This window comes from Acomys minous, assembly GCF_964271855.1.
Source record: "Acomys minous genome assembly, chromosome: 18".
Classification (NCBI taxonomy): domain Eukaryota; kingdom Metazoa; phylum Chordata; class Mammalia; order Rodentia; family Muridae; genus Acomys; species Acomys minous.
In genome coordinates this window covers 45,168,472-45,183,539 of record NC_140501.1, presented here as the reverse complement: position 1 = coordinate 45,183,539, position 15,068 = coordinate 45,168,472, and the positions used below count along the sequence as shown (strand labels likewise).

Genomic DNA, 15,068 nt, shown 5'->3' with positions numbered 1-15,068 from the left:
AATCCCATCCAGATGTTAGACAGCCACAGGGCCAGCTCAGCAGCTGTTTCCCACCTAACTCTCTCTCTCCCTGAGCATCTCACTCCCCCATCACTCAGCCTTGCTCATCCCCCGCCCTTCTGCTTTGCCTCTGGATCTCATCTCCTCCTTTGCCGCCTCCTTAATAAATCATGTATGCACATTGAATTTTCCCAGTGAGATCTCGGGCTTCCTGAAGCTTCGCGTCTGCCCTTTGTGTTACCTACAGAATCCCACCCAGCACGAAGCAAATTGTAATTGCTTTCATTTAAATAAATCTTAGAAGTTTACAAAATAATTCTAAGCCAGCGTATCACTATTTCCTCCTCAAAGTCCTGCATGAAAATTAGGGCGGATCTCTCTCCATTATACCCCTTACCTTGCAGGTTGAGTCATTAAAATTCTGCAGCCTAAGGTCACCCAGCTAGTGATGAGCAGTCAGGAGACTAACTTGTTCATTTTTCTTTTTTATTTTAACTTATTATAATTTATTCAGATTATATCCTGAATGTTATCCCTCTCACTTGTCTCTTCCCGTTCCCATCCTCCCTCCCTCTTCTGGCCCTATTCCCCTCCCCTAGACCTCGGAAGGTGCCCTCCTCCCCCACCATAGAACCACAGCTATCAGGACTCACCTGGATAGCTTGCTTCCCCTTCCTCTGAGCACCGCTGGGCCTCCCCACCAAGGGGAAGCAATCAAATCAGGGGCACCAGAGTTCATGTCGGAGGCAGTCTCTGCCTCCGTGTGAGATAAACTGTCCATTGGCTACACATGGTAAATACTCACTTATAAGTGGATATTAGCTCAACATAGACATCTTCTGATAGACTCCACCCAGCAGGGAATCAGGACAGATGTTAGGACTCTCTGCTGGGTCTCCAGGTGGAGTGCGGAGAGTGGTATGGAAGAATAGGGGGATGGAAGGACCCAGAGGGTTTAGGAGCCCCACAAGGAGCTCCTAACTCATCTCCCACCATGACCCCTTCCTGCACTTGCTCCCCAGGCCCATAGACATTTATCTGAAATCTGAAGTTATAATAAAATTTTAAGAAAACCCAATGAGATTACCATCCCGTGAGTGAAATTTCTAGAGAAAAAAATATGCTAAGGTGTTGGAAACACCATGTAAATGATTAAAGAGTCAACGTCGAGTGCAGAGTTAGGAAAGGAGTTCTTACTGGAGAGAGAATGATTTAAAAATTTTCACAAAGGATATGCCTTGAGAAATGCCTGGAAAGAAATGGAGGAGGCAGTTTGGGATACGGTCTCCCTCTGCAGCCCAATAGCATATCTGCTAACCATATAGAGTAAAAGATGTGCTTTCTATGCAAATGCAGCCATGAGATTGGTTACCCACCCACAGATGCCCAACACACTGCCTTCGCCGAGTCGCTGCTCAGCAGAAACCCTGGACCCACAAAGGGCCATTTGTGAAGCATTTGGGGAAGTAGGCAGCATCCGAATTGGATCAGAGAGGAAATGGGATGAGTCTCTGTATCCTCTGTTACTATTTACAGTGCCCCCTTGATGCTCTAGACTTTTAATAACATACCAGGATATATTTATCATCTTACTCTCAGACTGGCACCCCCAGCGCTATTCCCTGTGGCTTCTCTTTCATGTCAGCCGAGGTCCACATGGACCTACCTCTAGCCACTGCCACTTGAATTTGGGTGAAAGCCAACCCTCCAATGGATTCCAGATACAATAAAAGGGACATCTCATACTAACAGCAGAGCACTGCAGTGTATCAACCAAATGATTGGGAGAAGACGCTTGTGGGTGGAGGAGTCTCAGAAACATCTCAGATCGCTATACTGCTAACTGAACAGGCAAAGAGTGCACAACGCCGTTCCGAGTTCCAAGACATGATGAAGAAGAGACAGGGAGAGACGGCTACGTGATTATGTGAAAATTTTAAGAATGGTGAATAACAACACGGAGGCCAAATTGCAAAGGCCTTCTAGGCTGAGTTGAATGATTGATTGGTAGTTGCTTGAGCACTAAGAACATTGTAGATTCTCTCTAGTGTAACATAGGTAATCCAGTGTATTAACCCACAGGCTGATTTGACTTCCCATAGACCCGGGTGGTGTGAACACATGGCTGCCACTCCCTAGCTTTCCAGACACCAGGACTGTTTCTACCCATAGCTTGTAGACTGGAGTTGCCAAAAACTAGATGTATCACATGCAAAACGTATTCCAGAAACCTGCCCCCAATAGGAATTTAGGAAGCTATAATAAAAGATGGGGTCCAATAATGTGAACCAGGCATGACCTTTGCCTAAACAATATTAATACTGAACTGAGAAAAAGAACAATTGGCAGCACTGGATAACATACATAAAACCCAAAGGCCCTTTATTATTTGTGGCTCCAACAGCAAAACAAGGTTAAAATACTTTGTTTTGGGGACACTGGAATGGTTCAGCAGGTGAAAGTGCTTGCTGCCTAAGCCTGAGACCTAAATTTGGTCCCCAGAATGAACAGTGTGAGGAGAGAACCAACTCCACAAAATTGTTCCCTGATTGCCACACACACACACACACACACACACACACACACACACACACACACACACGATGTGACATATGTGCCCTCCCCATAAAAATAATGAATGAACTTTTTAATAATAATTGTCAATGTTTTCAACGCTCTGCTGTGATTCAGACACTTACATTGTCGAGGGGCAGAAATGGCGACTGTAAACAAAGCTTTCCTGGAACAAGAAACACGCGGATGGGCTTCTGGGTGCTGAAGCGGCAGCCAACTAACTGCATTTCCAAGTCAGAATCCACGTTCGCTCTCAGTGGGAGATTGTGACGGAGTTTGCCAGCACAGACTCTTCACTACAGAGAGGCCAGCAGCTCCAGGAGCCCCTGAGCCAAGAATCTGTGATGCTATAGCAGTAGGTGCTAACCTCTGCACTGCACCCCACTTCTCTCAGAGGTCACTAATACGGTTTTTGTTCCACCGTCAAGACAGGGCCTGGTCATTCATATTTCTTAAAGTCTGGGAATGAGGCCCAGGCGCCATAATTTTTAAAAGCTTCCTGGGTGATTCTAATGTGCAATCAAAACTGAGAGCAATTGTTACATGTGTGACAGAAGAGACATTTTAGACTGAGACACGTGACAGAGGGCTTTAAATTATCTTTCTAATTTCTAGCCCCTGAAATGCAATGTCTCACTGGAGGAAATTTATTTTGAGATTAAGAATGAAGAAAGATTCAAAGTTCAGGTAACCATTGAAGAGGGGTGTGTGTGTGTGTGTGTGTGTGTGTGTGTGTGTGTGTGTGTGTGTATATATGTATAATATGTATGTATGCATATAGGTGTGTGATATATGTGCATGCATATGTGTGTACAACATCAGTGAAATTCAGTGGTAATTAGCAATGTTGCTTGCTAATAGTTTTCAGATAATCTAAGGAAAGTTTTCTCTTTCTCATAAACTGTATACAAATATGTATTTATTTGTTTAGGGGTTTGGGGACTTTCTGAAACCAACATTAATGAGCTCAGATATAGTCATAGATTTTTACAGCTACTACAAAAGGAATATACAATCATTTTCTTAACTATCAGCTATAAAAATTAAGAGTAGTATACTCCTTAATTCTGTCCCTAAATGTCGGTGCAATTCTAAACAAGTTGCATACGCTTGCTAGGACCAAGTTTCCCTTATCATCCCTTAGGGTAATCTGAGTAATATTTATCCAATGTGTGAAAAAATCAATGTAGAGTGAATGCCTGTGTGTAAAATAACCTGAAAGGTTGCCATGTGCTGGCTTTGGCAGGTTGGTGAGTGCTATTTCCTGTTTTCTATCTATCTTCAATTCCCCTTTGCCTGCAGCATGAAGATTATTGGCTTATCTGGTGCTTTCTGTCAAACCACTAGTAAATCCCCTTATAATTTTTTTTTTAAGGCAAGTGTTTAAATGCAAAGAAAAGGTTAACAATCTGAGGGAAACTGAAGCCCATGACTCAAAACTTTCCTCAGGGTCCTACAATCATCTGTTTCCATCTTCTCTGCTCTCTATCCACTGAAAGCCCCCCACACCGCGACTCTCAGTGTTTCACCTCCCATGAGACCCTTGCTCCCCAGTATTTCAAACTTCTTCATTAGAAAAGAAAGTCCTTGCCACAAAAGAATCATTAGTTCCAAGATCCTAAATCATGAGAGTGTAGGACTAAAACGGAAGGCTGCCTGTCACAGCTGGTAGTTCACAAAGCCCTTTAGCCCACGGTACAGTGCTAACTAGAGGTGAGAACTTTGTGTGCAAGGCAGAGAGCAGAGTCGAGGAGAGCACCCACAGAACCCTTTGTGTTCTTAGTGTTCACGGTTCCCCGTTCACTTCACTGTCTGAATTTTAATGCAAAGAAATAAGAAATATGCACAGGAGATCCAGTGAATTTTGATTTGTTGTCTTCTATTCCTCAGGAAAAAAAAATTTATTAAACAAAATGCAGAGTCATGTAGTTCAAGCTACTGTCTGTGTGTTCATAAAGCAAAATGCTTAATGTGCAGAAATTAAAGCGAGAGAAGATGTCAGGTCTCCAAAAGCCACTATTACCAAACAGAGGTGCCAGAAAAGTAATGCACTTGAGATGACTGTGGCCATACTCTTGGCTATCAGCCAGCGTTCTTCGTTTCTCTTGGCAGGACTGTGCTTCTGAACTCCTTATTGGACACACAAAGCCCTGTCTCCATACCTTTCTTTCCCTCTCTCTAGAGCGTTGTTTTGGCTTCCCTACACCCGTCTTTTTACAAGCATTTGCTGACCACTTACTCAGGAAGAAAGACTGAAAGCAGACGGTATACAGAGGTAGTCAGATAGCTTGGCTACTCGGGGAGATCGGTGCCATTTAAGGACCCATGCGTGAGCTTGATGCTCCTCCCACTCAAATCAAGGCGTCCTCTTTGAGCACAAACCGATCCTGCCTATGACCTCCTGCCATGTCCTCCTGTCAGGCAGTTCTTTATCTCAGGCCTTTTAGAGGGAGAATCTCAGTGCCTTTTCCTTCCATGGCTGCAGAAATCAAAGCATCTCACAGCAGTTGTATAGTGTGTGCATTTCCCCAACCCAAGACATAATTACAAATTCCAAATGATTGAAGAATTCGGTGTTTTAGGCTGTCCTACATTCTGGCTAAGTAAAAATGACCAGCCTTTATAAATTACCAGGTAATTAAATAATAGGGGGGGAAAAAAGCTTTCAAGGTAGGAACTTCCTTTGTATTAATCAAGAAAACGAACATCCAAGACTTTAATAACAAAATCACACACCTTTTTGGGCAGTTCATATTTTGTTTATGTGCATCATGACTAATAGTAATGGTCATAATCCATCACATTAGAGGAGTAATCAACAGTGCTAGCTGTACCAAATTAAAATTGATTGAGGCCTCCCATGACCCTGGCGGAAGCTGATAATTACATCATCGTTATGTAGCCAATAGTGAACAGCCAAAATACTATTTTGTTCCTTTGGGTTTATGAGCTCTATTATATAAAGGCTAGCATAGAGAAACTGAGCAAAATAGATTAGGATAAAATCATGTTGGTATTCTTTTTTTTTTTAATAATTCCACAAAGAAAATTATTCCCACCTGCCTTGCCATTTGTTACGCCAGGCACCATGCTGGTGGTCTGCACAGTTGATCCATTTTATCCTTGCTCCATCCATGGGGGCATGTTGGCACCAGCCTCATAGCATGGAAGTACTGGACATCACCCCAGGAGCCCAGAACCATAGGCAAGACGCACATCTAAGTTCATCTGAAATGGATGTCCAGTGTATTCACTCTGATCAAGTACGCAAGAAACCTGCAGAGTAAGGCTGGATGAGGTTCAAGAAACATCTCTCACCAATATGAGTTCAAATACTGGCAGAAAAAGAACGTACTCTTCTTAGAAACCATGGGCTACTGTTTATGGTTAGCTTTCTGAAGTTACTGAAACTTGGTGAGGCATCAGAGAGTCTCAAAGGATGGCTCCCTTACAGCCACGACTCTTAGCCCAGAGGATGTTCTCAACAGTGTGGCAGGTCCACACAGGAATGAAAGGTCATTTACCTCAGTAAAGGATCCCTGATGCCATCTATGTTCACCTTTCAAAACACAAGACAAAAACAAAACCAAGAGCTGGGATGACCTTGCATAGACAAGCTACAAATGCCATCACTGAAGCCTGTGGAGTTATCAGCAAGGGGGCACTCAGAAAGAGTCTTGTCCGACTAGGAAAACAGCTCCGGGGCAAAGGTCACGCCAAGCAAGCATGAGGGCCCAACCTTGAATCTTAAGCACTCATGGAAAATCTTGGGCATGGCATGGCAGCAAGAAAGAAGGGCAAGATGGAGACAGGACAGATCCTGGGGGCTCACTGGATAGCCAGCCTAGCTGAAATAGCAAGATCTTGGTTTAGTGAGAGACCCTGTCACAAAACATAAGATAGAGAAGAGGTGGAAGATGTCAGCCTCTGGCTCCCATATGGGCCCAGATGGTGGGCAAGCTCACTCTCTCTCTCTCTTTCACACACACACACACACACATACACACACACACACACACACACACACACACACGCATGCACACACATATGCATGCACGGTGTACATGCACATACACACATGCATGCACACACATGCACACACACACACACACACACACACACGCAGATGCGCGTGCGGTATGTAGCAGAGACAGATTCTTGTCCAATGTTACTTTAAGCTCCAGCTACCTTCGCCCACACCAGTGGAATGGCAGGGCAGTCACACCTGTGTTTTGATGAGCACCAACCTGCTCTGACCAGCAGAGTTTGGCTATTTTTCTCTCGTTTTTGTTGTCGTTGCTGCTGCAGCAGCAACAGCATTTGTATTACACATCCTCAGAGGAAACTATTTTCCTGTTGGGTGGCAAGGGAAGAGTTAAAGAGTGAGTAGCCGGAAGCTCTGCCAGGGTTCCTCTGTCATGCCACTCAGGAAACTGAAAATATAGGCAAGTGTAGGAAGGACGCAGGCCTTCTGTTTACCCTTCGGTGGAAGACTCGAACTTGAACTACATTGTACAGTTAGTTGCTCCTTCTCCTTTCCCACCCTTCTGATTCTGCCTTTGTGGCAGAGAAAACAACGAGAATAAGAAGGATACACCGATTGCTTTGACCTAGCCGGCCTCCCTCAAGTCTCTCCTGAGCTCCAAAAAGGGAACAAAAGCCTTACATCATGGTCAAGCTAAACTTCACTAAGGAGAGTAAAATCTCCGTTGGGAGAACTTAGCACGATCCAAGCCAACCGTGACACTTTGTCACCGCTGCACTCCTCTGCCGGAGGCGAGTGCCTGGAGGGTCATTCTAGCTGCCCCAAATCTGAGTATTCAGCAGCTGACTGCCTGTGAGCTCAGAGTCCCACGCCCTACAGCACTCTGTATCTAGCTCACACACTTAACAATAGAAGCCTGTAGAGCCGCCTTGTTTTGGGTAATTCATCCTAGCGGGAGTTCTGCTATGAAAATATATGACTTTTACGGAACAATGGAAATCTGAACACGAATTCTATATTTCAGATATAAAGGAAGATACACTCTAAATCCCTCTTAGGGAGTAAGGCAGTGCGTGATCACAGGTCTCTGGGAAGTGTGTCACGTTGAGATGTGCATAATAAGACGGGTACATGTTTAATCGTGTGATGTCTGAGGTTTGCTTTGAAAGAAAGAGGGGAGCCCCAGTTGAGGACCTGAAAGACACAATATTTGTCTTGAATTTACAATTGTAAAAAGCTTCCTTGGGATGGAATTTGCTTTTGTTCTTTTGGGGGTTTGCAGAGGTTAAAATTTCTCCAAAAAAAAAAAAAAAAAAAAAACCTTTTTCAAACAAACCCAAGTTTGTTTTGGATTACTTGAAATTAGTATTAGAAAATATTTTTCAAAAATAGATTAAAATACGTTCAACGTTAAAACTCGCCATGGTGGCTCACACACTCATGAAGCTGAAGGAGGGGGAACGATGTGGGCTCTGAGGCTAGTAAGACCCTGTCTCAATTGCCTTAGGTCTTTTCCTCTATAATCTTGCAAGTCTGGGTTCTAGAATAATGAGGAACCCGCGGGTGAAATTTAAGTGAAGCTGCATTCAGTGGCACGCTGTAGATACTTTGCCAGTTGCATAGACTAAAGACAGTTTGCTAAATGGCACTGAAGAAAATCCTGACCCAGGTGATCTGACTTAGTCCAAAATGTTTCTGACCAAGGAAATTATACAACAATATTTATAGGCTGACTTTTAAAGAGATGGTTGACATTAATACTGTACATATTTTACATGGCAATACACAGTCCAGAGTTTATCAAATAAGCTCATGCATCATTACCTCTGAGAATATCTTGTACATATAAACTCCACACACTTGTGATGGCTTATTAGCTGGAAGCAGTATTCTATACAAAACAGTCCAGTTTGTCCGTTGTGTTTAGTAGTAAAGAAATTGCAGGGCTTTGTGAGGAAAAAAAAAGTATTGGCAACTGATAGAAAATGTCAATCTGTGGGTTTAAAAATGTTTCTTTTATAAAGAAAAAGCCCTGTGTGTTTTTGTAAAGAAATGGCATTTTCTACCAAGTACATGCCATCCAGGTTTTTTGTCAATCACATTGTATGCAGCAGAAAAGGTGAAAGAAAGAAGCAGTTACTGTGTACAAGAATAGCTTTGCGTGGTTCATTGAAACATGAAATAAAAATGGAGACAAAAAAAAAAAGACCCTGTCTCAAGAAGCAAATGATTTCAAATGAATATTAAACAAGGTAGGAAAATCCAAAACTGCACGTGAAGTATGTATAAACAAAAGCAGCCTATGCGGGTGAAATGGGGAGGGAGGGAGGAACGGGAGGATACAAGGGATGGGATAACAATTGAGTTGTAATCTGAATAAATTAATTAAATAAAAAAAAAGTAGCCTATGCACCTTGACAATGAGAGTAAATCCGATTTTTATTCATTGTTACTCTTTCACATTTTTTTAAATTTGCTACAAAGACAATATGTCAGTCTTATAACTTTACAAAATAAGTAAGGAATGCTGATAGTATAATGGAACTTGGAAAGTTTAAAAAAAACTGAAGATAAAGTAGAACGTGGTTCTGTTTCCCAGTGTGTCACTGTAAAGTGAGGACACTGACCACCTGTTGCCTCTCAAACAAGTGGCCTCAGATAGCTCGAGCCGTCTTTATTTATACAGTCACAATCCTGCTCACCTGAGCGATGACATCATTGGTTACTTTACTTAAAGAAATCATAACATCACCACTACATGAGCCCCTCATTATGAAAAGCCCCCAATAGTTTCCCTTGCTCCTTTCCCCCTCCCACTGGGTTACTCCCCCAACCATACTTTGCCCTACAGAGCACAATTTCAGCAAGCCAAAAAAATAAGTGTCTAGCCAGGCACGTCTGTGGACATGAGCACGTACCCAGCTGGCAACAAATGCAGTCACATGGTGGTGCAAGGTGAGAGACAGGTTAGCCATTTGTGGCTGTGAGTCCCCTCATCAAATAGCATCCCTCCGCCTCAGGACTTGTTAAACTATAGACAGAGACGTGCGCATTGCACCGAGCACACTTTCCTGACATGCACCCGTCAATTTCTCATACCACCTTCCTAAGAGCCATGTTCTAAGCCTCCATCGATCAGGCCCAGCCTCCCCGCTGTTTAAGTCTCTGCCGATCAGACAGAACGGTCATGAAGCAGGACCCCTCGCCCTCCACAACTGCCACAAGCTTACTCAGGGTGACTGCACCTGTTTCTCTAAGGATGTGATTTCGTGTCCCAGGATTCCCAGGACTAATGGTCACAGCTGGAGGATCCATAGAGAGAGAGAGAGAGAAGAGGGTTTTTCCCTTCAAAAAGGTATCAAGAAAACATAGAATCATCCCCAGGGCTTTCAGCCTGTGTCATCCCGACCTTGACCATGACCCACAAAGTGACACTGTATCACTATGAGTATAAACAGCACAGCAAAAGCAAGGGGAGCTTGCAGCACACGCGATCTAGGTCACAAGCACAGAAGCCACTAAATTCACCACGGGTCCTTGCCAAGGGCCTTGTCACAGTACAGTCCCATCTGCGAAGCACTCGTATGCCGTTCCCCGCAGATGCGCCATGGCCACCGCCAACTGTCCACGGGGCTAGTCTGCTGATCTCTGGATGACAGTGGCTAGTGATCATTTTCATTGGCTTCATTTTGCCTCTGTGCGTGCTTTCTGCAGTTACTAAGTAAAATATAATCAGGAAAAATAAATAAATAAAACCGCATAGAATAAGAATTAGCCCAACCTTTCATTGCAGCAATATATTTAAACTCTTAAAGCAAGCTGGTGTCAAGTCTTTGCCCAGCCAGCATTAAGTGGTGACTCTCCCTCCTTTGTATACTCAACTCCTGTTTCGCTTTCCATCCTTTCCCAGGGATATCCATGCCGATCCCGGTCTTTGGACTACAGGATGATTCGAAGGTCTTTAAGGAGGGGAGCTGCCTGCTCGCCGATGACAACTTTGTCCTCATAGGCTCTTTTGTGTCGTTTTTCATCCCCCTCACCATCATGGTCATCACCTACTTCCTCACTATCAAGTCACTTCAGAAAGAAGCCACCTTGTGTGTGAGTGACCTGAGCACTCGTGCCAAACTGACCTCCTTCAGCTTCCTCCCTCAGAGTTCTCTGTCATCGGAAAAGCTCTTCCAACGGTCCATCCACAGGGAGACAGGCTCCTCCTACACAGGCAGGAGGACGATGCAGTCCATCAGCAATGAGCAAAAAGCGTGCAAGGTGCTGGGCATCGTGTTCTTCCTGTTTGTGGTCATGTGGTGCCCATTTTTCATCACCAATATCATGGCGGTCATGTGCAAAGAGTCCTGCAATGAAGACGTCATCGGAGCCCTGCTCAATGTGTTCGTGTGGATCGGTTACCTCTCCTCAGCTGTCAATCCACTGGTCTACACACTGTTCAATAAGACTTATAGGTCGGCCTTCTCACGGTACATCCAGTGTCAGTACAAGGAAAACAGAAAGCCACTGCAGTTGATTTTAGTGAACACTATACCAGCATTGGCCTACAAGTCCGGTCAACTCCAGGCGGGACAAAAAAAGGATTCCCAGGAAAGCGCTGAGCCGACGGGTAACGACTGCTCTATGGTTACACTAGGAAAACAACACTCAGAAGAGACTTGTACAGACAATATTGAAACCGTGAATGAAAAGGTTAGCTGTGTGTGAGGAGCTGAATGCTCTGACAACTGCCCAGGTCGCTCGACCAAGTTTATACCCGCGTGTGTACGGGCACGGTTAAGGAGGCTGGAACAAATTAGACTACTGCAGTGAGCCAACAAGCTCTATAGGCCTCGTTGTGTTCTGTGCGCGCAAAACAGTGTTTCCCAAAGTGTGAGCTTGGACAATGTCCTGACAGCATTTGAGACAGGGGCGTTCTGACATTTTTAACATTGTCACTGAGAGCTTTAAAATCGTGCGCCTTTATTGTACAATTGTAATGAGGCATAAAAATCAGTGTAATTAGCTTCTATTATGAAATAGAAACCTTGCTGCCATGTTGTTGATGGGTAGCACGGAGTGAGTTCGTAACCCACTGTTGTATATAAAAATAGCTAGAAATAATGAGTAGCCTCTTTTAAAAAAAAAAAAGTGTTTCAAATTTACCATGACATATATTTTGAAAAGAAAAAAAAATAGACATTATTATGAAATTTGTATTGCTAATATAACTCATTGGAATACTTGACAATATTTTTCATTCTTGCTTTTTCATAGATGCCATTTCGAAATGTTCACAAGATCGCTGGCATTTGCTGCATTTGTTGTTAATTCTCAGATGTGGAGGGTTTTAAATGTTATTCAATAACATGCTGCTTTCTCTTCTACTTCTTGGGCTTTACCTGAATTTGCAATGTGGTCTTGTTTCATATATTTTCTTCTCTGTAAACTATCAAAGCATAATTTCACTTTTTTCAAGTACGGTTCTAGAACTCGCTTCAAAGAAACAGCATCCTGGAGGGATTTGGTAGCACACTACGGAACGACTGCTTTGCGCATGCGCTCTCTGAGCAGTGACCAGTACAATGAGTTAGTCGACTGTCACCGCTGAACAATAAACTCAGGTTTCTCGCTGCTCGCAGTAGCTTCTTAGGCTATCTCTGTTAAAAAAAAAAAAAAAATCAAGTGACTTTCCTATTGACATTTATCAGGAAAGAGTGATATTGTTCCAGGCCTGGGGATGTAGCTCCATTGATAGGAGCACTTGCCTAGCACACAGGAAGTCCTGGCTTGGATCTCCAGCACTGTATAAACAGGGCACCGTGGGTGGTGCATGCTTGTAATCCTAGCATTTGGGAGATGCAGGTGGGAGGATCAGAAATTCCAAGTCATTCTCAGCCATCCATCATGTATGAGGACAATGTGGGCTACATGAAGCCCTGTCTCCAAAACTGAATAAATAAATGTAGGCTTTTAAAAATGATACTTTCAGATTAAGGAGCTTATATTATTTATTAAAAATGGGTTAGCTAGGTTCCACAGTAATCTGTTAACTGTATCTTATGAGTGGAGCAGTTTCTTAATTATTAGGGATATAAAAATAAATGTATAAGATCTCTGCATTAAAAATGACAACTTAATTGGTTGTTGTTAAAAAGTATGAACAGATTTATTTTGAGAATCAATTTGTTCAATTTCTTTCTTACCTGAATCAGAAAAGGGTTTGTATCAACTCTTGAGAATTTTTTTCCAGTTTTTCTCATTGGAGATATATATATATGCGAAGCAAGCAAGAAAATGGGGAAAAAGAGCAATTGGATCAAGGACCACGCCTAATGCATAGAAACAAGCTCCTCAAACTGAATCCAATTCATGACTACCAAGGTTTAAAGCGATATTTTTGTCTCCTCCCTCTGAAACCACATTCATTTTACTCTGGCAGACAGAGTACCAGCCCCCAATTGAATAGCGAATATCAGTTCCCGTAACGTTTTCTAGAAATGACTTTCACAGACTAACAAAGGTCGGCTCTAGTCCGTCCTCCTTGACACTGTGATACACAGGGTGAGTTGCACATTGCAGCCAGAACAGGCAATAGGTACAGGGTAAATGCTGCGTTTTTACATAATACAACGGGGTTTGGCTGTGAGCCTTTGGGAAATGTTACAGGTTCGGGAACTGAAGCAGGTGGAAAGCTTCTCTGTGTAAGCTGGAAGTTAAGGTCTTCCTAAGTGCATCCTTACAGACACATTGAGTGATGGTCATTGTTTCAGACCTAAAGTTTATAACATGTCACTAATACTGAGGTCATGTTTGGAAGAAGTTGGTCCTTGCTGTTTAGACCATATTGACTGATAAAAAAAAATGGAGGTGTTATGAAGTCTGCTCTCATGTGTTTTGCCTTAGTTTAAAACTCTGCACATGCCAATATGTACTGATGAAAAGATTACAGTTTCTATCCCATGGACTCCATTCATCGAAATGGACGTGAGTGCTGCCTGAAAGGGGTCTTCTGACTACACATATATTACCAGTGTGTATGTGGTTTTTCTCTCTGTAAGTAGCTATTACAGTGTATATAAGGAAAAGCGTCCCTGTATATATGTACAGACATGTTCCCATGCACTTTATTCAATATTTATATATTTATATGAAGAAGAGCAAGTCGATGACGTGTGCATGTTTGAATCATGTTGATCTAAATGTGAATCACGCTCTAATATTCCCATGACCTTCCATGACTGCCAAAGGAGGTTTCTGTGTAGCAGAGATACACTTTAAATAAACTGGAAGTTGTTTTAATTATACGGAAAGAATTTTAACACAATTCTATCAGGGCGTTGACAACAATAGTCTGTATTCAGTTTATTTAGTCTTCAATTGAGTGGTAACTTTAGGCCTTTCTTTAGTCTGGGTACTCCTGACCTCTATGGCTTTTTAGATACAGTCCTCTCCCCACTAGGGGGAAGAAAACCATCGAATGATTTATGGATCCACGATGTAAGAGTCCATTTCTAGAGTAACAAACTTCACTCTTCTGTGAGTTCAAAGAGTCTTCTAGACTTAAGGGGTCCCATTGGATATAATGGATATGGAAATAATAATTTCCATAATTAAGGAAAACTCAGTTAAAGCTTACATAATCTATTTGGCCAGAGCGCCACCTCATGGTCAGTTTTGAGAAATGCTATACCGTAGTCCAATCCAATCGCTACCGGGCTGCTTTTAGCAAAGGGGTTCTTGTCCCGTTTTGTGCACTGATGAAACATATTTATAAAGTGTTAAGTTATTCTGTGCCATATGTAACAAATACAGTGAAGATTTATTTTATGTACTGATTTTAATCTATTCTGAAATATTTCATGAATGAATGATTAATTGCAAATAAAGTATACTAAAAAAAAAAAAACAGTGAGTCGATAGCTGTCTTTACTAAAAGGAATTGCCTCAAACCTTCTAGGTCTTCAAGTTGTTGAGGGTAGTAAAAGCCTGTGCTTCTGGTTTCAGCCATCTCACAAAGCTAGAACTCATTTTATTGGCTTAATGGTCATGAGTCAGCTTCCAGTCATGTACAGAAGACAGGTATTGTCTTCCGCGTCCTATTGATATGGGCAAGAAATACAGGGGCATGCACACAGGTGTGCATATACAAGGTGCATTGCCACATATGCACGAACACACACACACACTCCCTCACAGGAGCCACAGGTAACCAAGGACATAGCATCATTAAATATACCAGAAAGTCACCTGATTCACTTCTTCACCTTTAAATGTAGGAGCAAAGCAGGGCTTTATGGTACAGGCAGTAACCCCAGCACTCAGGAGTGGAGGGTGAGTGACGCCTACAGACTGCAAGGTCAGCCTGAGTTACGTGACACCCCATGTCCAAAAACTTTGAAATGAAGAAAGCATAGAAGTAATTATAAACAGGGAGAGTAGGTGGCTCCCCCCCCCCATGCTGTTAGACCTCGTGTTGAGCACCTACCTACTGTATTCCAGGTGTTACCCTGTCTGTTTT

At 42.8% G+C, this 15,068-nt stretch overlaps 1 protein-coding gene across 2 annotated transcripts in view; it reads left to right on the top strand.

Moving 5' to 3' along the window:
- The window catches only part of HTR2A (5-hydroxytryptamine receptor 2A), a 70,403-nt gene extending 55,970 nt beyond the window's left edge, over positions 1 to 14,433 (top strand). For both annotated transcript variants that reach the window (XM_084767886.1, XM_084767887.1), the window contains one exon: positions 10,470 to 14,433. In XM_084767886.1, coding sequence (XP_084624012.1) covers positions 10,470 to 11,275 — 806 coding nt within the window. In that variant the 3' untranslated portion in view covers positions 11,276 to 14,433. The remainder of the gene's footprint in view (positions 1 to 10,469) is intronic.
- The last annotated feature ends 635 nt before the right edge of the window (positions 14,434 to 15,068 follow it).